The sequence below is a fragment of the Heterocephalus glaber genome, unplaced genomic scaffold (assembly GCF_053883595.1).
Source record: "Heterocephalus glaber isolate CG9 unplaced genomic scaffold, H.glaber_assembly_v1.0 deba00001479, whole genome shotgun sequence".
Classification (NCBI taxonomy): Eukaryota; Metazoa; Chordata; class Mammalia; order Rodentia; family Bathyergidae; genus Heterocephalus; species Heterocephalus glaber.
The window spans coordinates 11,970,051-11,996,224 of NW_028258316.1; the positions used below are offsets into that span (position 1 = coordinate 11,970,051).

Below are 26,174 nucleotides of genomic sequence, written 5' to 3' on the forward strand. Positions count from 1 at the left end.
TTTTTAACCAAATATGTATGCGAAAAAAAAAAAGGAGTTTCCCTATGTGGACAAGGTAGTGCGTGACTATATAATGCCAGTTACTTGGGAGGCTGGGGTAAGAGGACCACAAGTTCAAGGCCAAACAGGGCTATTTAGCAAGACCTGTCTCAAAATAAAAAATAAGGACTGGGGATATAACATTAGTGATGCAGCATGGTTGGGTTTGATTCCTAGGACAAAAAAAATTTCCTTTGGTAAAAGATAAACTCTCCAACAATCACAAGCAGTTTATTGATTATATTTTCTCACTATCAAATAGTTTTACCATGCTCTACTGATAAAAACCTTATAGTGTAAATAAAACACTTTTAAAGCTATACATTATACATGGTACTCTCATTAAGCAGAAACTTAACTGTTCACATCATCCCAAAATTCTAGGAAGATCAAGTGGGTGACTCTACTGGGTACTGTTCGGTAACTACCTCATGTGCAAGGTCATATTCCTGACAGATGCAAGATACAGTACATTCCTAACAAGGAGATTACTGAATATATTTCTCTATAACATACGAGCAGGAACCTGAATATAGTAAAAGCAGCTCTAAGGAATGTCAGTATTACAACAGTGCTAGAAATAATAGGTATTCTTAACTACATATACAAAAATTATTTATAAGCTCAAGAATATATATGGATTAATAATTACTTCCAAGTATAAATGTGCTTAAGATCATACAATCTTGATATCCAATCTTACTGACTAACCTTAAGTCTGACTAAATAGTCTACAAAAGTAGATAGATCACTTGAGCCCAGGGGTTTGAGACCAGCCTGAGCAACATAGTGAAACCCTATGTCAGAAAATAAAGATGACCTGGGACAAAGACTTCTAGTTTACATCCTGGAATATAGAAAACCAGAAAGAACATTATTCTCACCATTGCAATGAAAAAGAACCAGGCTAACCAGGCTAATGACTTTTTTTTCTGAACTCATCTGTACAATATTAGTTTTCTTTTGCTGCCATAACAAACACAAATTTAGAATTTAAACCAACACAAATTTATTATTTCACAATTCTATAGTTCAGAAGTCTGGGCACAGCACCACTCACTTGGGTTCGCTGATTAGGGCTCAAATCAAGGTGGTAACAAGACTGCATTCCTTTCTGAGGAACATCTTCTTCCATACTCATGCTGGTCATTTATTTACTTATTGATTGAGATTTTGAGACAGGTCTTGCTATGTAGTTCAGGGTGACCTTAAACTCAGCAATCCTCCTGCTTCAGTCACCCAAGTGCTGGGATTATAGGTGTGCACCACCGCCACACTAAGCTTCATCCCCGCCCCGGTACCAGGGATTGAACTCAGGACCTTGTGGTTATGAGGCAGGTGTGGTGCCATTGAGCTAAATCCCTGGCCCTTCATTTTGTTTTTTACCAGAACTCAGTTCCTTGTGGTTGTAAATCTGAAATCCCAATCTTCTTGCTAGCTAGCTGTCAGATTTGATATTCTTTGTTTATAGCCGCTGTCCACATTCCTTTTCACATGGCTCACTTCCATATTCAAATTGGCAACAAACAGTATGTTAAATCCCTGGCATGCTCCAAATCTTTTTGACTTTTGTCACTAGCCAGGTAAGAAAAGCATTCTGCTTTCAAAAGTTCACTTGGAAAAAAAAAAGTACATTTGACTGCATTTGGCCCATTTTGATAATCTAGGTATTTCCATATATTAAAGTCATCTGATTCATAACTTTACATCTGCAAAATACCTTCTGCCAGGTAAGGGAACATAGTTAATGGTGGGTTATCTTATGTAACCGTAAAAGGTCCTGTTCCACTGCTGCCCAATGAAGCCAATAATTCATGAAAGCAGAAGGACAAGAAAAGAAAGAGCTTTATTGGCAATAAGCTGGCAAGTTGGAGGATGGAGGATTTTATTCAAATTCTACCTTGCCAGGGTCATAGGCACAAAGCTTATGTGGGGTTTCTCAGGAGTCTAATTTTAGCTGTAGCCAAGTGGATACCAGGGTGGTCATTCATTTTTGTGGTAATCAATCTTCTTGATGTGGTTTCAATGTTGTCCACAGGTCACCAGGCATTCTAGACATTCCTTGGTCCTGTAAACCTAATGGAAGGTGACTGATTATGAGATCATGTGAGTGGTATTTTTCTTTGATATTTTCCTTTATTCTTCTTTTCAGGCAAGGCTGACATTATTAGTTAATTATTTGGAGAATGATGCATGGGGGAGCAAAGCAAAACAAAAACAGTGAAAGACAGACTTGCTAGTGCTAAAATGAATTAACCCATTCATTAGCTTCAGACAGACTTGCCTATGCTAAGAGCATATTTAGCAGCTTCAATAATATTCACAGACCCAAGAATTAGAGTGTGGAGTTTTCTTGACTATAATTATACTGATAACATCATCAGAGAGCAACAAGCTCCCCAAACTCTCAGGAGAGACCTGGCAAAGAAAAGACCCACATAGAGGAAATGTAATTACAAATGAAAAAGGTGAAATCACAGCAGAAACCACTGAAATCCAGAGGATTATTAGTGAGTACTATGACAACTTGTACTCCAACAAATGGGAAAATCTAGAAGAAATGGACAGATTCCTAGACACATAGCAACTGCCAAAACCAGACTAAGAAGATATAAAACCTCGAATAGTCCAATAACAGGCAATGACATAGAGGTAGTAATAAAAACTTACCAAGTAACCAAAGCCTAGGACCTGATGGCTTTGCTGCTGAATTCTACAGGGACTTCAGGGAATATTTACATCAGTAAGCCTCAAACTCTTTAATGAAATTGAAAGGGAAGGAGTACTTCCAAACTCATTCCTAGAAGCTAGTATTCTCCTGATTCCAAAACCAGACAAGGACCCAACATAAAAAGAAAACAATCTCTTTAACGAGCATAGACACAAAAATCCTCAACAAGACACTGGCAAACAGAATGCAACAAACCATCAAAAAGATCATACATCATGACCAAGAAGGCTTCATCTCAGGGATGCAAGGATGGTCCAACATATGCAAATCAATAAATGTAACATAGCATATAACAGAAGCAAGGACAGTATCTTCTAATCTCAATCGATGCAGAAAAAGCCTTTGAAAAAATTCAACATCCATTCACGATAAAAAACAAACCCAGGGCCAGGATATAGCCTGGTGGCGCAGTGCCTGTCTGGCAAGCACAAGGTCCTCCCAGTACTGAAGGAAACAACAACAACAACAAAAATCTCGAAGAAAATAAGTGGTAAAGGCCTTTTTTTTTTTTTTACACAAGCCTAATGTCAACTTCAAAGAGAATCAGAGAAAAACGGAAACCTTTCCATTTAAAATCAAGAACAAGACATGGATGCAGAGCAATCAGGCAAGAGAGAGAAATAAAAGAACTATGCATAGGAAAAGAAGTCAGATTATCATTATCTGCAGATGATGTGATCTTTTACACAGAAGACTCAAAAAATTTCACCAGGAGACTTGTAGAACTAATAAACAATTCAACAAAGTAGCGGGATACAAAATCAATACACAAAAATCAATTACAGCTGGGTGTGGTGTCACACACTTGTAATCCCAGGTTTCTAGAGGCTGAGGCAGGAAGGTCACCTGTGCTTCATAGTGAGTTCAAGGGCAGCCTGTGCTACATAGTGAGTTTAAGGCCAGCCTGAACTACATCATGAGACCCTGTGTCAAAAATCCAAAAACCAACAAAACAAAACAAAAAAATCAATTACATTCCTGTATACCAATAATGAACTCACCAAGAAAGAAATTAGGAAAACAGTACTATTCACAATAGCTTCAAGAATAAATATTTCTAGGTGTGGTGGTGCACACCTATAATCCCAGTACTGGGGAGGCTGAGGCAGGAGGATTGCTGTGAGTTCAAGGACAGTTTGGGCTGCATAGAGAGTTCAAGACCAGCCTGAACTACATTGTGAGACCATGTCTCAAAAAAAAAAAAAAAAAAAAAAAAAAGAATAAGTAATACTTAGGAATTAACCTAAAGAAGTGAAGGACCTCTGTAACTAAAATGACAGTACATTGAAAAATGAGATTGAGGACATTAGAAAATGCAAAGATATCCGATATCCTGTTCCTGAATAGACAGAAACAATACGGTCAAAATGGCCATACTTCCAAAACTGACACACAGATTTAACGCAATCAATTGAGGGCAGCCAGAGAGTATTGGAAGGGACCAGCCCGGATGTGAAGTCAAAAGAAGATAAAAAGAGAAAGGCCTTTGGCTACTGCCCTCTTGTTCTTGTTAGTGGCCCTTCCTTCATGCAGGACTCATCTCTTTTCCTCTCCTACATTAATTAAACTGTTATGTTCATCAATTGTCTCCATTCAATTGTTTGCACCGGACAAGAGCCCGGAAACCCTGGACATCACACTGTCCAACAATACCAGCACTCTGGAAGGCAGAGGCAGGAGTTTCTCACTTTCGAGGTCTGCCTGTGCAACTTAGTGAGGTCTTTCTTAAATAAAATAAAATAAAATAAGAGCCAGGTGTGGGGATGTGGACAGGCATGTAATCTTAGCACTCAGGAGGCTTGTCCCAAGTTCGGGGTCAGCCTGGGCTATATAGTGAGTTCAAGGTCACCCTGAATTACAGAGCAAGACGCTATCTCAAAAACACCAAAAAAGAGAAAGGGGGTGGGGGGAAGAGAGAGGAAGAAAGAGAAAGAAAAGCAAGCAAGCAAGCAAGCAAGCAAGAAAGAAAGAAAGAAAAAAGGAGAGAAAAAGAAAGGAAGAATGAGTGTTGGGGATGTACTTCAGCATGAAGGTCCTGGATTCAATCCGCAGAACAATAATGCAAAACAACACAACACATATTTTGAATGTTTTTAGAAATTTTGAAAGGAAGTAAATGAATCTGTCTTATTGTTTAAGGTTGGGACTAGGTACTTCAGCCTTTGTTTTTCGGAAGCAAAACAACACGAACGTTGTTGAAGTATTTTGTCCCAAAGTAGGACCCGTACCCTCCTCCTCTGTGAGAGGCTGCTCCTAACTGGGCAGCGTGCATCCGCCACGACGCAGGAAGCCGCCTCATTGGTCCCCACAGTCAGGACTCCGGTAGCTTGTCTCTAGCTCTCAGGGCGCTGGCTCACTTCTCTTCCTGTAAGTGAGCGGTCCTTTCCTTCTGGTAGCCGGAGGTGCTAGTCCAAAGGGATCCGGACCAAGCCAGCCCGGGTAAGCTGCCTAGGGATTAACCAGGAGGAAGCGGCGGGCACGGCCTCCGGGTGAAGGGTGGTTGGTGAGCCCAGGTAAAACTGCCTTGTCTTTGGGCCTTACCCTTTTTCCGCTACTCCCACCGCCCCCATTTTGCTGGCCCCTACTCCCCTCGCTTCCCAGGATCTTCCTCAGAATCTGAGCACCTCCTTGCTGCCCTCCCAGGGATACCGCCTCTGCGAGTTTCCCTTGCCCCACCCCGCCCTCTCGCGCGCAGCGCTCTCGGTCCCGCCCACCCTCGCTCCACTCTGTCGGCCCCGCCCTTGTCGAGCGTGCTAGTTCTGTTCGCTTTCTGCTCCCGTCTTTGTCCGGTCATCCAGTCCCAGGCACCTCTGTGTTGCTTAAATTTGGCTCTGCCTTGCTCTGACTCTTGCACGTGTCTCTCCATTAGTTTTGCCTCCTTTACATTATGCTTCTTTTCTGACTTATTGGTGCGGGGCCGGGGCTGGGGGGCGGGGATCACCAGATTGAGGAACTGATGCAGGCTGCCTCTTTCCGGGTTTAGCAGATTGTGCTGGGAATTAACTGGAGGGCCCTGCTTTTAAGAGCTCCTGCCTGGTGGGGGCCTATAATAGGCCCTGTGATGAGTCTTTCATGAAGGAATTACAGTGTTGGAATGGTTAGAGGAGGGGGTGTTAGAGGGTTTTTCTTCAATTTTTTTTGCGATCCCTGCTGGATTCGCAATCTTGTAAGGTACTATAGTGCACTCCCCCCCCCCCCCCCGCCCCAAATGGCCTTGTTTCTGATGCAGAAACCGATGCTAACTGGGGTCTTTTAAACATTTGCTTCTTATTAAAACCATGACACGGGGCCTTGTTTTAAACAGTCTGAATTGAAAGGCTTCAAAGACCATCTAAGTCCTCAGTGAAACAGATGAGAGTGATTGACATGAGCTTAGCCAGCCTTCTTTTTCTTTTTTTTGGTGATGCTGGGGGTCACACCTAGGGGGTCATTCATGCTTGGTGGATGCTCTGCCACTGAGCCCCCAGGCCCAGCATCAAACTCTTTTAATGTCCCTTTTCAAGTTTTTCCGGGGAATTCTTACCCGGTTTTTCAATTAGCAATCTTAGTAGGAAAACTAACCATAAATATAGTTAATACCCCAGTCAGTGAAGCAGATTCCTCCTAGCCAGTGTGCTAGTATAATTGTGCATTATTCAGAAGACAGTAACTCACCCCTCAGGCTCCTGGAGTCAGGTATATCTGGGGTCTCTTACCAGCTCCACCATTTGCTGGAAAGCTTGGCAAAGAAACTTCCCTTGTCTGACCTCTAGTTTTACTTTCTGTGGAAAGAACATGATAAACACTTTCACACAGGTCATGGTAGGAATTTGTTGAAATTCTCCTTATGATAAAAATCACTTTTAGGTTCCTGTTAGTTGTAGATCTTAACACATGAGCCCTCTATATTTTAGATTCCTATCTTCCTTGCTCCATCTAGCAAAAAGCCTGATGTGTTGTCCTCTCCCAGGTATCATGACAACCCTGGATGACAAGTTGCTGGGGGAGAAACTGCAGTACTACTACAGTAGCAGTGAGGATGAGGACAGTGACCACGAAGACAAGGACAGAGGCAGGGGTGCCCCAGCCAGCAGTTCCATGCCTGCAGAGGCTGAGCTGGCAGGCGAAGGCATCTCAGTTAATACAGGTACTGGAAAGCCCGGAGCTTTGGGAACAGGCTTTAAAAATGTTCATTAAGTGTGTTTCAATTAGAAGTCACCTTATCTCTTTTCTCTAACTTTACTTCCACTTCTAGAAATAACCCAGGGTTGTCATTTTGTTACGTATGCTTCTAGCCTTTTTACTGCACAATGCAGATATTTATGCATGACGGCAGAGCAGTGAACAGATTGGCCTGGGTTTGAATCCTGTGTCTCAAATTAATAGTTATTTGATATCTCAACAAACAGTAGCATGAGGATATTGATAGTATGAATTCCTAGAAATGGCATGTTCACACTTTTTTTTTGTGGTGCTAGGGATGCTGGGTAAGCACTGTACCACTTCAACATATATTGTGTATACTCTAAATGGAGGTGGCACTGATTTATAGTTTAATCAGCAATATAATATTTCAATACACACTTTCCTCTCCCTCCTATTGTGTTATTAGACATGATTTTTGCCAGCCTAATGGATACTAAAAAGTCCTTTTTTTTTTTTTTTTTTTTAAGAGATGAGAGCTCCTTCTGTTGCGTAGGCTGACCTTGAACTGTTGGGCTCAAGTAGCCCTCTTTCGTCAGCTTCCCAAGTAGTATAAGTGCGTGTCACTGTGCCCAGTTTGTCTTTTTTTTGTTTTTTAACTAATATATTTGGAGTATCTTTCATAGCAGGAAACACAGAACTGCCTCATTCTTTGTAAGTGTTATTTTATTTTCCTTTGAGTGGATGGATCATAATTAACTCACTTAATATTGGATATTCGATTAGCTCTTTAATGCAGACTGTGCTGTAGTGAACCTTATCACGTGTAGACTACTTTGCCAGTGGCAGAGGACTTGGAGCTTCTGTGTTAGCTGTGGCATAAGTACAGCAAGCTTCAGACAGATGAAAGCTACTACCTCTGTGTGAAATGCTTCATAATTCCTTGGTGATTCTTGGTCACATGCATGTTCACCCCACACAGGTCCAAAAGGTGTGATTAATGACTGGCGCCGCTTCAAGCAGCTGGAGACAGAACAGAGGGAGGAGCAGTGCCGGGAGATGGAAAGGCTGATCAAGAAGCTGTCTATGACCTGCAGGTCCCATTTGGATGAAGAGGAGGAGCAACAGAAACAGAAGGACCTCCAGGAGAAGATTAGTGAGAAGGTAATCAGCAGCAATGAGGCTTTTCTTAGAAGCCATCCTGGCTGGTAGAACTGGACTTAGTGATTCAGGAGATGCAGGTTGTTGGATTTGGCTTCTAAAAAACTGTAGTGGATAGGAAGGCAGAGAGCCATGTCCTAACTCAGACACACCCAGGTTTGAATCTCCGCTCGGCCACCAGTGACTGTGGGAAGATCTCTTCCTGAGTCTGGTTTTTCATTCGTTAAATGAGGTCAGTATGTCACACCCCTAGGGCGATGTGGATAAAATGCCTGTCACATTGACTGGCCCTGAGAAACTGCTCAGTGAATGTTAGCTTCTTGTCTTATCCACGACATGTTTTAGGCCAGAAATAACCCTCTGAGGGTGGTGGGGTTATCCCTATTCTACACCTGATGAAAGCAATGCTTAGAGAAAAGGTGACTTGTTTAGAGTGATTCAAATCATAATGCTAGTAGGAACTAAGATTCTAACTCACACTTTTCTGTTCTTTCTATGATGTTTCTATGATGCTCTTCCATCTGAAGCCTACTCGTGAGGATTTAAGGAAGATATAAGGAGTGATTACAGTAGAAGCAGACACTCTGGATGATATTTGGAACCAGGTCCCTGACTTTCCCCTACTTTAAAAGCACTCTTCTGGTCTTCTGGCCATGGAAGAATGTCTAGGAGTGCCACAGATTGGTTAGGTGTGGCCTAAAGCTAGAATACCAGCCAAGATCAGGGAGCAGATATGAGCAGTAAGCCAGGAGTCATTCATCTTGACCAGGGATATGATTTCATTGTATGAAACTAAAGCAAAGATGGTAGCAGGTTAGAAAGAGCCATGTGGTAAACTAAGAGAGAGCTGTGTGAGGGGAAGAAAATTGGTAATAAGTGAAACTGAAGTCAGAATGGTGATTACGACAGTAACAATATCTGTTCTAATCCAATGTGGTCTCCAACTCACCACCCTCTAATGTGTGCAGAGTTAGGCAGAGTGAGGGTTTATTGCAGGAGCAGGGATACCTTTGTGCACCAGGCAGAAGAAGGAAAACTTCCTTAATTAAGCTGGCCCTAGGGCAGTTTGCCTGCTACTCACAGCCACTTCCTTATATTGAGGCAAGAGACCAGAATAGAGTATTGGGGAGTGGTTAACCAAAATACAGCGTATTTATATGTAATTTTATGAAACTACTTGGAAACATAAGAAATATCTGGAAATTATTATTAACATGAGCTAAGAAGCAAAATGGGTTTTAACTGAGTTGGTATAGTCACAGCTGCTGCTATGAAAGCAAAACTATTTCAGCATGTGACTGGTAATAAAAAGAAAAATGAATTTTTAGAGTGTACATGACCATGAATATGTTGTATGTAGGGAAAGGATTATGAGTGTAATTTTTGAAGTTCCTTAATATCCTGTTGTCTTTGTTTGTTTGTTTGTTGTTTTGGTACTGGGGATTAAATCTTGGGCCTTTGCACTGAGCTATATCCCAACTCCCATTCTCCTTTTAGTTTTTAAATCTTGAGAGCTTGTTTGGAGGTTCTAGCAGGGGAGCACAGCTACTTGTAAACCCTTGACCAAGGAAACAGTGGTCATCCTCTTTAACTGTGCTCGAAGCTTAGGGAGGGTCGCGCCTGGAGCAGTGAGGGAGGAAGGGGACACCTGCCTACCAGCCATACAGCTGAATCAACCCTGGCCATCAATGGGGTAACATGTTACATCCAGATTGCCCTCACATTCTTTTTCTTTAATCTTAAGGCAGGATCTCACTGAGTCACTTAAGTTGCCCAGACTGGGCTTGAAATTGGGGTTCTGGTTTGGCCTCCAGAGTGCTGGAATTGTAGCCCTGTGCCACCAAGCCTGGGTTCCTGTTGTCTTTTCAGCAGCAGCAGCAGCAACAACAACAACAACAATAGCAGCAGCAGTGGCAGCAGCGGAGGTGGCGAATAAATAATACTGTCAAAACAAAAAGAAATAGCTCAATGAAAAGATATCTTATGCTACCTACTTTTTTTTTTTTTTTTTTTTGGTACCGAGGATCAAACTCTGGTCCTTGTGCTTGCGCAACAGGCGGCGAAACCACTGAGCTAAATTCCCGGCCCTTCTCACACTCTTTTTTTCCTTTTTTGATGCAGTACCAAGGATCGATCCTAGGCCCATGTGTGTGCTAAGTAAATGCTTTGCCACTGAACTGCATTCCCATCCCTGACCTCATCTCTAAAAAACAAAGATAATGTGCACAAAGCACTTAGCGTGTGCCTAATGTGTCATAAGCACAAGGTGCATATTGCCTTTGTCATGAGTGGTCACTGTGTGTCTTTATCCTTACATGCTGATCCTCTTGCAGATGACTCTGAAGGAGTTTGCCATGATGAACGAGGACCGAGATGATGAGGAGTTTCTGCAGCAGTACCGGAAGCAGAGGATGGAAGAGATGCGGCAGCAGTTACACAAGGGACCCCAGTTCAAGCAGGTTTTTGAAATCCCTAGTGGAGAAGGGTTTTTAGACATGATTGATAAAGAACAGAAGAGCACCCTCATCATGGTCCATATTTATGAGGATGGCATTCCAGGAACTGAAGCCATGCACGGCTGTATGATCTGCCTTGCTGCAGAGTACCCGGCTGTCAAATTCTGCAGGGTGAAGAGCTCAGTTATTGGGGCCAGCAGTCGGTTTACCCGGAATGCCCTCCCTGCCCTGCTGATCTACAAAGGAGGTGAATTGGTCGGCAATTTTGTTCGTGTCACTGACCAACTGGGGGAAGATTTCTTTGCTGTGGACCTTGAAGCTTTTCTACAGGAATTTGGATTACTGCCAGAAAAGGAAGTCTTGGTGCTAACGTCTGTGCGTAACTCTGCCACCTGTCACAGTGAGGACAGCGATCTGGAAATAGATTGAACCGATGGTCTTGTCGCACAGATTTCTCACCGTTTGGTCTAGAAGACATGTCTGTTTATTTTTGTTCCTTCTTATGCCTCTGGCTTTTCAGCTGTTCTTTGTAGTCTCCTTTATTATGTGAATAGTAAAGACATTCTTAGAGTAAATCAGAGTGCTAAATCACCTTTTGGCTAGCAATAAAATGACTTAAAATTATATAAACAGGAAGCCAGGCTTTTGAGCTGTTTACTTAAGATTCTCCAGCATGACATCTCTGTTATTGTTTCCAGTCAGTATTTACGTGGCATCCTAAAAACAGTGTCCTGGAAATTGTCTTATGATGAACTCAGAGGTCTCTGCCAGGTCTAAGAATAGAATTTTCTGTTCAGTGTGTTATTTGCAATGCAAATCATGCATTTCCCTAATCAAATGATTATAATTTATATTTACTTGTAATCAGATCCATAGCCCTATAAAGCAGTTGAATGTTTTCCTTAGACCCTCTTCTTCCCCAGGATCTTGTTTGAAGGTTCCATGTAAAGCCAGGAATGTAGCTCAGCAGTAGAGTGCTGGCCTAGCATGTGTGACACTGTGATTTGGTCCCCAGTACTGCAAAAAAAAAAAAAAAAAAAAAAAAAGTTCCCGAGATGTATGGTTGCCTTGTCAGGAAGGGTGACCTCTGCTGCTGGAGTGGATGGCTTGCCCCAGCACTGCTAAGCCCAGATGGAGAGGAAGGATTTATGCTGACTGCTGTTGTGATACTCTGTGTGGCCAGTATTTTATTGACCCAAACATTGTATCTGGGCTGGAGCTGGAAAGCTTGTTGAAGGAGGATGTTTTAGAAAGGAGCTGTTGCCAGTTTCTGTCTCTCTGTTATTTAACAAGGTAACTTAGTGTCTAATCTAGATTTTTTTAAAAAGAATTTTTTTTTGCATGCTGGAAAAATAAGTCATACTGTATAGAAGAAAATTGACCAAAATGCAGAGGCCAAAATAAAAAATGAGAATAATTTGTAATCCTATCACTTAGAGTAAAACACTAATGTTTTAGTATATTTCCTACCGAGATGTTTTCTGTGTACACATAGACATTTTGCTTGTTTTTAAACAAAGCAGAGGGATCATTCTGAACATACTGTTTTATAGTATGGTCAGCTAACATATTTTTTAATATTAAATATTTTGTAACTTTTTAAACAGCTGTTGAGATTCCATTGAATAGATATACTGTAATTTGCTTGATGAGTGTCTTAGATAGCAAATACTTTTTTTTTATTACAGAAATAATAGACATTCATTGTAGAGCATGAAATAAAAATTGTTAAGGAAAAGAGATTTTAAAAAGCCATTTCGCTAACCAACATAAGTCCCTGTTACACTTTTGTAGGTATCTCTAGCTTTTAAAAAAATGTATATTTATAATAATGGTTGTCATTCAAGTTTTTTCCTTTAGTTTCTTACTTACAATGTACAGCCTACTATCAGGGAAAATACAATCTGGAATTAAATATTAGCTTTAAAATTCATAGTTTTGTTTTCTTGGCTGTTCAGGAATTGACTACCTGTAGAAGAAAATGATGTGTTGTGTTTAATCAAGAAGAAGAAAGGGCGTGGTTCTTCTCACTAAGGAAGCTCATTGAAGAAAGTGTGGACAGTATACGAAATTATTAGAAGCAGAAACTACTTTTGTCAACATTGTCACTTTTTTAGTATTTTTAATAATTTGAGAGCTTACTGAGTTTAGGTCTGTGCTCTGCCTTATTGAGTATTACAGTCATACCTCAAACTGATGAGTACTGAAATGCAGTTTTCCCATAAGAAGTAATGTAGTCAGAAATAATTTATGGAAGTTCCCCAGGACCTTCATATTTTACTGGGCTAATATGAACCTTTTAGGCTTAGTGGTATCATTCGTAACCTTTTTGGAGCCCGTGATTAGTACTTAAAATGCACAGAAGTATAAGACAGTAATGACAAGTGTGTGGTGTTTTCTGCACTATTCGAGAAATACTGTGAGACTGACACAAGTGCTGAGGCCTGAAACTTTTTTCCCGTTAAAATGTGACAGTACTGGGTTTGAAGCCCAGGAGTAACAAAGTATGGCTGTATGTGATAAATACTTTGACATGTTATAAAAGTTCTAAATAATTTTTTAATGGCTTTGTGATATTCCATCATTTAGATATACCATAATTTTAACTAGTCCCTTTGTACTGGGCATTTAGATTACTAGTGTTTTGCTGAAGTACTTAACATCTTTGTGTTTTAGGCCATGTTCTGAATCGTTCTCATGATACAGTTGTCTAGAAGAGGAATCACTGGGCAAATGGACAGGAACTTTTAAAACAGCTTTTACAAACCATCTCCTGTTCTTGGAGATGAAAATACACACAACTGTGACTCCTTTTAAAAGGACAGAAATTTGAAAATAAAAGGAATAGACACATGATGGGGAAATCCCAGAATGTTACATCTCTGACTCAGATGTTGAAGAAATAGCACGGGCTTTGGAATCAAAATAGGTTCAGTCCTGCTTCTGTCATTTGCTAGTGCTGCAGCACTCAGCCTTCCTGAGGGTCAGCTTTGTGTTCGCAATAGGAACACAGCTACCTGTTTGTGGAGTTGTTCTGACAGTGGTTTTCATGTGCAGTGTCCTGCTGCATCAGCATCATCAGGGAACTTGTTGGAAATGCAAATTCTCTGACCTTCTGAATCAGGAATGCTGCACATGGCTAGGGGGTTCAGAGGCCCAAGTAGGAGAAAGACCTGGAGGTTGTGACCATGTCTGTCACAGTACAAGTGTTCCCTGGCTAGGGCTGGAGCTTAGTGGTGGAGCAGTTGCCTAGCGTGTACAAGACCCTAGGTTTGACCATACAAAAAACCAAAACCCAAAACACAAGTACTCCCTGCTGTGAGTGTTCTTTATTTAGGAGTTAACAAGGGAACATTAATAAACATTTAACAATGTTAATGAGGGAAGGAGTTGAAAGAGGATAGCAGCCAGATTGATTCTTCACCTTTAGATGATTCTCCTTTTTGCTATGGGATTGAAGTAAGGAAATAGGAATTAATATTTGTCTATCATAAACTGCCCGCAGTTTTCCAGACTGCACTTTCCTCTGGAATGAAAGTTCCATGAAATGCTGGATTTTGTTTGCCTCTGTGTTTGGCATGGAGTATAAAGTTTGGTCTTGGAATAGGTTGACATTTGTTAGCTTTGTAGGCAAGACCCCTCCATGCCTGGCTTTCCTCTTTTGTTAAGTGAGGATGGTGACTGAAGTCAAGTCAGAGAATTCAGAACCCTTTTGATCACTCCAGTGCTCACAACTCTTTCTGGCTTTTGGTAAAAGATAATGAATACATTATTTAAATTAATACATTTAAAATGAATACATTGGCTCATTGAATAGTATATATTTTCAAAGTAGGAAGTGGTAACTTTTAAAAAGTGTGAAAACCAAAACTTTGTGAGGTTTAGTGACATTCTAAGGAGTATAGCTAATGAGCGGGTCAGGATTTAAAATCACACTTGCATAGTTCCAAAAATTCATATTTTTTCCATGATTTCAGGTTTTTGGTGGAGTAATCCCAAGTGACAGTAAAATAGAAAAAGTTAAAAGGTAGCAGATGAAGTTAGATAAAGAAAATAGGGAAGAGAAATTAAGAGGGGAATAAAAGGAGCTAAGCTGGGTGGGGTCTTGAGTCTGTTGGGCCTGCTGGGGCCTCAGGACAGAATCTTCTCCCATCTGGGGTGTGGCTATGACACACAACATAGCACTGCTGAGGAGTGTCGCCTTCCCACCATAACTTTAGAGCGTTCTTATTCATTCCCAAAGTCTTCTCTAGCCCCTTTCCCCCTGCTGAAAAATCTACCTTTTATCTTGAAAACTTGAAGACCTACAGGAAAATTAAACAGTTGCAATTAACATGAATATACTCTTCACTTAGCTTCACCGATAGCCTTTTGCTGCAGTTGTGTCTGTGTTTTTCAGGAACCACTTGAAAGTAAGTTACAGACATCTTGATTTCACCCCTAAATACTTCATGCATCTCTTAAAAATAAGATCACTCCTCTTCTTAACAACAATACCATTATCACCCCCATTAATACTTTAGTAGTATCCAAACTATAGGTCACATTCAATTTTCCCTACTTGCTCCCCAAATTTCTTTAATGCACTTTTAAAAAAGAACGCTAAGCTCCTATTAAGATTCATGTGGACTGCATTTTATGCCACTTTAGGCTCCCCACCCACCCAGGGCCTGCTAGGCAAGTCCTCTACTGTGGGAAATGGTAGAATTCAGCTATCTAGTTGTAAGAATAGGTCACAAGAAGTTTTTTAACTAAGAGAATTAAGTCGTTTCTGGGAAATTCCACAAGTCTGTTTGTTAAAAGAATGCCAGAAAACTTTGAGACCTTGTAAAAGTCTCACAGGAGAAAAACAGGTTTTCCTAGTTTTCTTAATTACCATTTTCTGGGATCAGAGGACCGCGACCCAATGAATCTACGGGTGGTAAGAGAGATACGACTTACTATGTACATCTGTGATGTTTATGGTGGGCCAGTGGGCATGATTTTTGGCTAAAAGTCATCCTGCTCTCTTGATACAATCTGATAAGAAGAGGGCTGCGGTGTGCTCTTTGATGTACAGGATTGGAGAATGGAAACAGGGCACTTGTGAATTCTCCTGTAGCTTTTGTGAGTCACTTAAAGTCACTGGTTATCATCAGAGGTGAAAATCAGAAAGACAATAGCCAGAATAACTAAGCTGCTTTCCTACATGTATAAAAGCCTTGCTTCTTTCCTTTGTGATTGTCGAATAGTGCCAGAGGAATTAAACTTCTGTTCGTCCCCCAGGCTGTCTCCTTTTCTTTCTTTAAAAGTCAGTGCTTTCTAGGGTCTCTGGTTTCCCTCAAGAGAAACCAACACTCTACCACTGAGCTGTACTCTCAGCCCATTTCAGTCTTTTAAGGTACACAAATCCCCTGGTCTCTATTCTGGATTTTACACCATAACTTTATTATTTATTCATTTAGTTTTCAGTTGGCATGGCTGGGGCAAAATCTGGGTGAAAGGATGGGGCAAGTGGATGGCCAGCTACCCATTTCTGCCATGGCTTGTGTGTGTGTGTGTGTGTGTGTGTGTGTGTGTATGTTAGGTATTGAACCCAGGGCTTCACACATGCTCAGCAAGTGTTCTACTACTAAGTTATATCCCTGGCCTACTGATAGGCTTTTTTTTTTGGTACTGGGGATCGAACCCGGGTCCTTGCACTTGCGCAGCAGGCGGCGAAACCGTTGAGCTAAATCCCTGGCCCTACTGATAGGCTTTTAAAAGAGGCTGGATCAATTGTCTTATAAAGTCCTCCTTTTTTCAATTTCTCCGATATTTTTTATCATTTTTTGGCAACAATACAAGAAGAGGTTATTGTATCAAGTCAGGGGTAACTAAGTATAATTATTTCGTTAGGGTGGTGAAAGCTTGCCATGGTTTGAATATGAGTAGTGTCGCCCAAAGGTTCATGTGTTAAGGGACAGGTCTCCAGGGTGGCAGTACTGGGAGGTGCTGTGGACCTTTACTAGATGGGGCTCTGGGAAGTCTGTGGTCACTGGAGGTGTGCCCTTGGAGAGGACTGTAGGACCCTGGTCTCTGAGTCTTGTTTTGCTTCCTGGCTGTGATGTGTTTTGCTTCACTATCATCCTCCTGCCACGACGTGCTGCTTTCCTGAGAGGCCCAAAGTGATGGAGCCATTGAATCTTGGGCTAGAACCTCCAGACTGTGAGCTAAAATCAAAATCTTTATAAGTTCATTGCCTCAGTTATTTCATTATGATATCTCAAAGCTGACTAATACAATGCCAGCTCTGGATGTTGTTGTATGGCTACACATGCTAGCCTGGTGGTGTGACTCCAAGTTTGAAATCCTCAGCATCAGGGAACCAATGGTGTAACTCTCAGTCTGAGGCCAAAGGCTTAAGAACCTGGGGAGGGGAGGGGGTTGTCTTAAGTACAAAGAACCTGGAAGTTTGATGTCCAAGGATAGGAGGAGAAGAGTGTTATAGCTCCCAAAGAGAGAAAGTCCCTCACAAATCTTTTGAGACAGGGTCTTACCATATGTAGTCCAGATCGGGCTTGAATTTGCAATGTACCTAGGCTGGCTTCAAACTCATGACCTTCCTGCCTCAGCCTGCCAAGAGCTGGGAATATAGGTGTGGGCACCACACCTGCTAAGAATTTATTGTGATTGTGTGAATAACTGTGGGTAAATTTCTCAGTCCCTCTGAGCTTTGGTCTCCCTAACTGAGGGTAATCATGATACCTATTTCATAATGTCTGAAAGTGTTTAGTGAATGAAAGATTTTAGAACAGTATGCCACATAGCAAATGTTCAATTCAAGCCGTCTGTTTCTTTTTTTCCTCTTGATTATCCATCTTCCACAAAACTCTGGCTTTGTTCCACTTATTGAAGAAGGGCCTTCACTTCCTGAATACCCCTTGACAGATTGGGAAAACCCTATTTATTCTTCAAAACTCAGCTCAAATCTCACATCTTTGGATCTTTAATAAGTTTTTTGTCTCTTCCTAAAGAAGCAGCCATACCAATGTGTGTTCCAACTTTGTAGCAACATTGATTAAGGAAAGGGTTGAGGGTTCAAAGAGTACATCTGACAAGTACTAGCTGTTCTTTTTTCCACCTCTATGGGGAGTGTCTAATAGTTGGGGTGAGAGGTCAATAAGTTAATATCAGCAAAAGACAGCATTTTGCTTAACTCATAGAAATTTCTCAGTATTGTCATCATGCTATCAGGTTGATTAATTTTTTTTGATGCCTGGGATCAAACTCAGTGCCTTGGCCATACTAAGCACTTGCTCTACCACTAAGCTATGCCCCACCTCCATTTTAATTTCATTTAATGCAACAGTTGAAGTCTTTCTTGAGTGTGAGAGTCCTAGTAATTTGGAGGACTCTGCCTCTTTGTCTTGTAGGGTAACTCCCCCACTTTTCAGCATGTGTGTTGCCAAAGTTGAACTGCAAATATCCATTTCCATACCAGATTACGGATCCCTGGGGGCAGGGAATAGGTGCTTCATCTCTGATCTTTGAATCTGAGTAGGCATATGTCAGTGTGTATTGCTTGAATGGAGAGAATTCCAAGACAACACACATAGGTGGAAATTCATCACGACAGAGTAAAAGGTCACCTGTTATATTTCTGTTCCAAAATGTTTCATCAGAAGTGGACTGCGTATGTTCATTGAACACCGGTTAACAAGTTACATCTCCACCCTTGCTGAAGCAGTGGAATACTGGTTATAATCAGAGATGCCCACAGGGTGGCAGTAGAGAAGCAGAAATGAATGGTTTGGCTGCGAAGTAATCAGACTAGGCGTTTGGGGCCTGAAGACAACACACAGTGCTGTGTATGAGTAATTTCAGAGAATTTGTTTTTAGGAATGAGAACAAGAAAGTATTAAATATACAGACTTTAAATAGTAACAAAACAAAACGTTATTTGATTAACACAACATACATCACTTAACTTCCAGATGATGGTCCGTGCAGGGAGAGGGGATGGACTGAGAAAGAGAAGAGGATGGCAGTGGGCTTCACCAGGTCCAAGGCACAGTGAAGCCCATGGGGCGAGGGATGGAGTTCCTTAGTGAGGAGCACAATCTTTGATTTCAATCCCAATCTCATTTTTGGTCGTCAGTGATTCGTTACCTTGAGATGGTAAGGGTGCTCAGAACATTGTGAAACTTACTATGTGCCAGGTCATTGTTGTAAGCACTTTATATGTCATTTCTTGTTTAATTTTTTATTTTTTTGTTTTTTTTGTTTTTTTTTTTTTTGGTACCGGGATTGAACGCGGGTCCTTGTGCTTGCACAGCAGGCGGCGAAACCACTGAGCTAAATCCCCGGCCTATATGTCATTTCTTAGCTATTTATCACTACAACCCCAGGGCAATATTATCTAAGATTTTTAGCTTTAGCAATTTTGCTGAGATTAGCAAGCTAGTAGAGTCCCAATTTATACCTAGGTGATTGGAGCCCAGGACTCAAGGCCTTACTACTTACTGTGGCAGTCTTGCCTATGAACAGGCAATAATGATGTTCATCTAAAAGACTGTTGGAAAGAGACGAGGGGTGCTCGTCCCATGGTTGGTGTTAGTGAACTGAATTCTGTCTCCCTAAATTCATATATAAAGGCCCAGCCCTCAGTGCAGCTGTATTTGAAGATAGGGCCTCTAAGGATGTAACATAAGGTTGAACAAAGTTATCAAGGTGGGGGCCCAACCCGATAGGACTGGTGTTCTTAGGAAACAAGGCTGAGACACCAGAGCTTGCCCTCCCTTTCCCTGAATACATAAAGAAAAGAGGTGACAGGAGAACACAGCTGAAAGGCAACAGCCTGCAAGCCAGGAAGACAGCCCTCACCGGAGACCAACTCTGATGGCCCCTTGATCTTGGATCTTTTACCTTCTAAAGGCTAGAAAATATTTTCTGTTGTTAACATACTAAGTCCATGGTATTTTGTTTTGGGAGCCTGAGCTGTCTAATGCAGTTGGTGTTCAGGAAGTGCACTGTTCTGGCTTGCAGCCTTGTTTTCCATGTAGAATGTTGCAGCCATGTTTCCCACCATCCCGTTACTCCAGATGATTCACTATTCTCTTACAAAGATCCCTAACTGTCCACTCTGGCCATGCCCTATGCTTGATATTTGGAGGCAGAAGAGAAACCAGACATGATCTCTGTGTCAAAGGAATTCCCAGTCTGATATTTTCTGGAAGGGGTTGGTGGGAGGAGGAGAAAAGCAGATGACACACAAAAGCAGGCAGTACTGAGGGCATGTGATAAATACCCTGCCAGAGAGGTTACAGAAGGGAGGGGGCAGAGGAGAGGGCTCAGAGGCTGTTATGGACCAGGATCCTTTCCTTTACACAGTGTGATCCCTCAATATGTTGGGCTAGCAGAGAAAAGCTTAAGCTGGTTGTTATAGATCACATGTTGTGTTTCCCCAAATTTATATGTTGAAGCCCTAACCCCAATGAGATGTTATAAGGAACAGATGCCTTTGAGAGGTAATCAAGCTTGGATAAGGTTGTGAGGGGGGAGCCTCCATGATGAGATTGGCAGCCTTATAAGAAGAGACCCTAGAGCTTTCTTTTCCCACCATGTGTGAGGGTATAGCAAGAAGACTACAAGCCAAGAGGTGATCCTCGTCAAGATCTATATCTGCAGGCACCTGATCGTAGATTCTAGCTTCCAGATCTGTGAGAAGTAAATGTCTATTGCTTTAGCCCCTCAGACTACGGTAGTTTTGTTTTGTTTTGTTTTTTTGGTACTGGGGATTGGATCGAACTCGGGACCTTTCGCTTTTGAGGCAGGTGGTGGAACCACTGAGCTAAATCCCCAGCTTGGTATTTTGTTATAGTAGCCTGAAATTGACTATTACTGATTTCTGTCCCAGGACAGATATATGTGAATTATTAGTTCTACCACTTTATATCTTGGCACTTTGGGCAAGTTATCTCACTGAGCTACAGGGTCTTTACCTGTCAAATGGGGACAATCATGCATGCAACACAGGACACCCCCCACTTTTATTGGTACATATTGGTTATACATATTAATGGGTTTCATTGTGGCTGATTTGTATATGTACATAACATACTCTAATCACCCTCCCATCATCCCCTTTGCCCCACCCAATCCTCTAGTTTGCCACACAGGATTTCTATGAGGATGAAATGGTATAGGAGTGCAAAGCTGCCAGAATAAAGTCTGGCCTGTGTTTAGTTAAGTCCTACCATGTCATTGTGGTTTCTGAGGTCTATGGTTACTTGATTTCATAATGTTTGTGGTGATGGTCTTGGCTGTAGTTTCGCCAACTGTTGGTTGTTCTGTGGTCCTTGGAGAGAAGAAAGGGTGGAATGGGGTGTCTGGGCATATGAGGTCTGGCCACTTGCTCAGTAGAGGTGGAGCTGATTGGTTTTGTTCACCTAATCCTTTAAGCAAGTGCTACCTTTGCCAATTTCAATTCCCCTTCATAAGAGAGGAGCTGAAAATGTTCCAGTTTCGGCTGAATATGGGTATGGGAGTGATTGCAAAGTCTCCAAAGACAGCAGCCAAGAGAAGATACTGAGTTTCTACAATGACGAGCTGGGTTTGATCATGAGATCTGAAAGGGGGGCCCTGCCTTTTACTGTCAGGAGCTCCCACTCTAAAGGAAAATACTTGACTCATATTCTCAAAGAATCCTTGGTAGATTGGCATAGAGTTGAGGGCAGAAACATGCTCAGAATAATAATATAAAAACCTCAAAGCAAACAGAGAAAGGAAGCATATATTGATAAATCAGTCCTCAGATTATTGTAGGGACTGAGACACTGAACTGGAGGAAAAGGCAAATATCAGAAATAATAAATGGAGCTGTCTGTGTTTGCTATTGCTATGTAATAAACCACCTTGTTTTAGTCTGTTATTTGTTGCTATCACAGAATTCCTGAGATTGGGTAATTTATAAAAAGAAGAAGTTTATTTGGACTCATGGTTCTTGGGGTTGGGAAGTCCAAGATCATGTTGCTGCTTTAAAACATGGCAGAAGTTGAAAGGGCATGCAGATTCGTGCAGAAGAGACAAAAAAATTCGGGGCCGCCTTGCTTTATAACAACCTTCCCTTGTAACTAATCCATTTCCACAGGAGCTAGGACTCACTCATTACCTCAAGAATTAGCCCAGTACCACTGGAAAGGCATAAATCCTTCTTAATGACCTCAACCCCCACCCCATCTCTCTGTCTTGGTACTGGGGATTGAACCCTCACCTTTGTACTGAGCTACATCCCTAGCTCTTTTGGTATTTTTTATTCTGAGAGGGTCTCACTGAGTAACTAAATTGCCCAGGCTGGGCTGGAATTTAAAATCCTCCCACCTCAGCTTCCCAAAGGGCTGGGATTATAAGCCTAAACCACCATGCCTGGCTTCTAATCATAAGGACCACTTTGAACCCTGTTACACCGGAACCAACCTTCTACAGGAATTTCAGTGTAGACCATATTCAAAGCACAGCACACTCCAATACTCAGTAACTTAGAACACGCATCATTTATTTTCACTCATGTGTCTACGGTACTGCTGGGGCTTCCCTGATCAGGGCTGGACTTGCTTCCACATCTGTGGGCTCTGCCTTGGTTACCTCAGCCAGAGCAGCCATGTGTCTCTCATCCTTCTCTTAGGACTATTGGATTTCCTGGACATGTTTTTATCAAGACAATGAAAGAAACACAAGTGAATGACCCCAATATCACATATAGTTTTCGGGGTCTGCCAGTGTCATGGCTTCTAACAGCCTGTTGGACAAAGTGAATCACATGGATGAATTTAAAACTATGATTGGAGGGCAAAATTATGGACTCAAAATCAGGTGAGGAACTGGGACCATTGATGTCATCTTCCACTCTATGAGTTTTCTTCAACTTTCCCTTCCTTCCAATCTCAAGTTCTTACTTCCCCTTTTGTGCTTCTATAGCGCTTGGTTTTGGCCATAATCTGCTTTGCTGCTTTGTAAATAAGGACAAGGACTTTGTCTATAGTCCTACTGCCGAGTGTTGTGGCTGGTACCAACTAAGTGTTTGTAAAGGAGAGAGAGGAGAGCCAAAAGGGAAAAAAGTAGGAACACAAGCTACAAAAAGAGAAAGCAGGACAGGCATGCAAGGGAAAAGGGAGTGGAGGAAACAGGACAGAAATTTCAATAGGGCAAAGAAATGCCAAGGTTAAAGGTAAGCTAATAGTTTGGACTATTGGTCCATTTCTAGGAGTATAAAGCAATCATTTCTGTCTTTTTTCTCTTTTCTTGTTTCCTTTTGTAGGGTTCCTTTTCCCTTTTATTTTGTTTTGTTTTATTTATTTATTTTTTACTTTTATTAGTTCATGTTTGCAGTATGTAATGATTACATCCATTGTAAGGAATCAGTACATGTACATAACACATTTCAATTATTTTTTCCCTTCTCTCCACCCCTTTTATTTTTTTCCAGCATTGGATTCATTTATTCATCTTATAAGACCTTACAAAGTTCTTTATCATATATGCAGACTGAAAACCAGACTAATAGGTCAAAGAATGTATAAAACATGATAGACAATTGTACTAAGTCAAGGATAGATGCTTTTAGATACATTATCCATGCTGGATTACAATGCCTTCCCCCTCATCTTTTTTCTTATGGTCTTGTATTTCATACTTTATATATATTGAGTTTTTCATGTAAGAGAAACCATGTGATATTTACACTTGTGTGTCTGAGTTACTTCAATTAACATGGTCTCAGGGTGCATCCATTTTCCTACAAGTGACTCAAGTTTATCCTTCTTTATGTTACAGTAGTACTCCATTGTGTATAAATATCCCATTTTTTAATGCATTCATCTATTGATGGACATATAGGCTATTACTAAGATTTAGCTATTATGAATTGTGCTGCTATAAACATGGATATATATACGTCACTGTGATATGATGTCTTTAATTCTTTTGGGAAGATACCTAGAAGGGGAATTTCTTGTATCAAATGGAATTTCTATTTTTAATTTTTTTTTTTGATACCAGGGATCAAACTCTGGTCCTTGTGCTTGTGCAGCAGGTGGCGAAACCACTGAGCTAAATCCCCAGCCCTCTATTTTTAATTTTTTGAGGACTCTCCATACTGATTGTATCAGTTTGCAGTCCCACCAACAATGTATAATATATAACAGCATATATATAATATATAATATATAATAGTGTATTATACATATCTATCTATCTATTTATCTATCTATCTATCTATCTATCTATCTATCTATCTATCTATCTATCTATCTGTATCAGTGTATATTTCCCCACAGCCTTGCTAGCATTTGTTATTGGTTGATTTCCTGGTGATAGGCATTCTTTTTGGAGTGAGATGGAATCTCAGTGTTGTTTTAATTTGCATTTTTTGAATGGCCAGTGATGTTGAACATTTTTTCATATATTCATTGGCCATTCATCTATCTTCTTCTGAGAAGTGCCTATTCATTTCAGATCCCTATTTTTTAATTGAGTCTTTAAATTTGGAGGGTCTAATTTTTTAAAGTTCTTTATGTATTCTAGATATTAGTCCTTTGTCTGAGGAGTATCTGGCAAAACTTTTTTCCTATTCTGTAGGTTGTCTCTTTACTCAGTTAGTGGTTTCTTTTGCTGTGCACATTTCTGTTTTAATAAAGAGTCTTTAGGGGCAGGGACTTAGCTCAGTGATACCACTGCCTGCCTTGAAAGGAGAAGGTCCTGAGTTCAATCCCTGGTACCAAAAAAAAAAAAAAAAAAAAAAAAAAAAAGAGAGAGAGTCTTTATATTTTTATCTTGTACCTCTAATGGCTGGATTTTCCCTGTGGGAGCTCTTGCATGAAAGAAGACTTAGGTTATAGAAATTTTCTTTGTATCCTTAGAAAGACTAATCAATTTACTATTTATAATCTAAGCCTCTTTCACTGCTAAAATTTTCTCAATTGCTATACCTTTGGCATGAAGTCTGCCTTACTTTATACAGATAAAGAGAAATGAGACTGTAGAAGGCAGGCTCTGAAATTCTTCTCTTAAAATGCAATTATTTATTTTTCTGGATAAAGTTGTTCATAGTGCTGCATATTACCTTGAATTAACTGATGGGCAGAAAATGTCAATGCTGGGCAAGTGGGTTGGTTTGATTCTGAAATGGTCAGAAGTCATTGGAGGACAAGTATAGGGAAAATGTTGAGTGAGAAGAGGAAGGTTTCCTTGTGTGGCTCAAAGATCTTCCAAAGAGGTGCTGTAAGATCCCTCAAACTGAACTAAGCACCTGGTTTTCCAAGGTATAAGGTATAAGATTTTCCAAGGTAAAAGGTATAAGGGTTTCCAAGGTATAAGTTATAAGGTTTTCCAAGGGGAATGTTTGGAAAAGAATCAATCATTTGCACATGCCTATCATGTTAAAAATCATTCTTTATATTTCATGTGACAAAGATCCACAGGAAATTCTTCAGGGAATTCATGAACTCTTCATGGTTTTCCTGGGGTTAGGGGAAGGACATACCCTCTTATCTCCAGGTTAATTCCTCTTCTGGCGCCAGCAAGAGTAAATAACACAAGAGGTCAGAAGTAGTTGTGGTGGGTTGGAAAGGTGGCTCAGGGAGCCACAAGCCTGGAAACTGGGACTATTTATGTGAGCAACTATCTCTCTCTTTGCCTGTCCCAGCTGGGGTCCCATCTGATATCTGGCACAGAACAGACTGTCAATACATGTTTGTGAACTGGAATTGAATGATGATGTATGGTGCATGGTGTCAGGTAAAAGGGCCGAAAACCAAGACCAGACAAGGCCACAACAAGCCTTTATTAGGGGAATAGATCTGCCGGGGTGTCTCTGAACAAAGGAGAGACAGAAGCAATATGGCCGGGGCAGTAAGAGTCTTTTATAGAGACGGGGTGGGGTTTGTAGGGGCTGAGGTGGGGTTGAGTGAGGTAGTGACTAGGGAATGGAGGAGCCGGTGATGTCACTAGGTGGTAGGAGGTGAGCAAGTATTGGGTTATTCTCTAGGTGGGAACAGGGGCATGCTGGGAAGAAGGGTTTGTTCTTTGGTGGGAGCAACAATCTTGGCATGACGTCACACAGGGGAGGGGGCGAGGCACGATAGGAAGTGGGCAGCTACTATGCATAATAGCTGCTGAGGTAGTGGGAGACCTATCACATGGAAAGAGCACAGTACTGAAAGTCAGGAGAACTGGACTTAAAGTGGCTGGTAGAATGATCTAGGACAAGTCTCCATGCTTTTCTGAGCCTCAGTTCCCCTACCTTCAAAATGGATATTTGGCACTGGGCCACTGTGAGACCTGACAGTGCTTGTGATGCTGGTGATGGCCATCATGTAGAGGCAATGACCACACTAGGGTAGAGATAGTATGTTGATGGGGAGAGGCCAAAGGCAGAAGCTGGGCCATACTATAACATGGACCACAGGGCCAACAAGAGTTACTGCCCACCTCCCACCACCATGGGGCAGCCTGTTCTTTGGCCTAACATATGAGCAGATACCTGGGTAGGGCTGGTGGTCCAGAGAAGAGAGCACTGACTATCCCTTTGACCCCACAATGTTTCTCTCCCCTCCTTGAAGTCCCCTGTCCTCTTCTAGGGCAGCCTCTGATGATTTACTTCCTCCCAGTAGGCCCTGCCTCTTAAAGCTTCCATCATCTTCCAGTAA

At 41.4% G+C, this 26,174-nt stretch overlaps 1 protein-coding gene across 2 annotated transcripts; it reads left to right on the top strand.

Annotated features, from left to right (window-relative positions):
- Positions 1-5,027: 5,027 nt before the first annotated feature.
- On the top strand, positions 5,028-15,773 carry Pdcl (phosducin like). Of its 2 annotated transcripts, none has more exons than XM_004849423.4 (4): positions 5,028-5,209; positions 6,720-6,896; positions 7,875-8,056; positions 10,387-15,773. In XM_004849423.4, the coding sequence occupies exons 2-4, from the start codon at positions 6,725-6,727 to the stop codon at positions 10,936-10,938; spliced, it is 906 nt and encodes a 301-aa protein (XP_004849480.1). In that variant the 5' UTR covers positions 5,028-5,209; positions 6,720-6,724; the 3' UTR covers positions 10,939-15,773. The 2 variants fall into 2 exon arrangements, with proteins under 2 accessions (XP_004849480.1, XP_004849479.1); XM_004849422.4 differs by having other exon boundaries at positions 5,061-5,283.
- The last annotated feature ends 10,401 nt before the right edge of the window (positions 15,774-26,174 follow it).

Excerpts from the sequence above, each read along its gene's own strand:
- Pdcl (XM_004849423.4), top strand. The coding sequence starts at position 6,725 with ATGACAACCCTGGATGACAAGTTGCTGGGGGAGAAACTGCAGTACTAC. Across the intron at positions 6,897-7,874 it reads AGGCATCTCAGTTAATACAG|GTCCAAAAGGTGTGATTAAT; the intron begins GTACTGGAAAGC and ends CACCCCACACAG. Across the intron at positions 8,057-10,386 it reads AGGAGAAGATTAGTGAGAAG|ATGACTCTGAAGGAGTTTGC; the intron begins GTAATCAGCAGC and ends ATCCTCTTGCAG.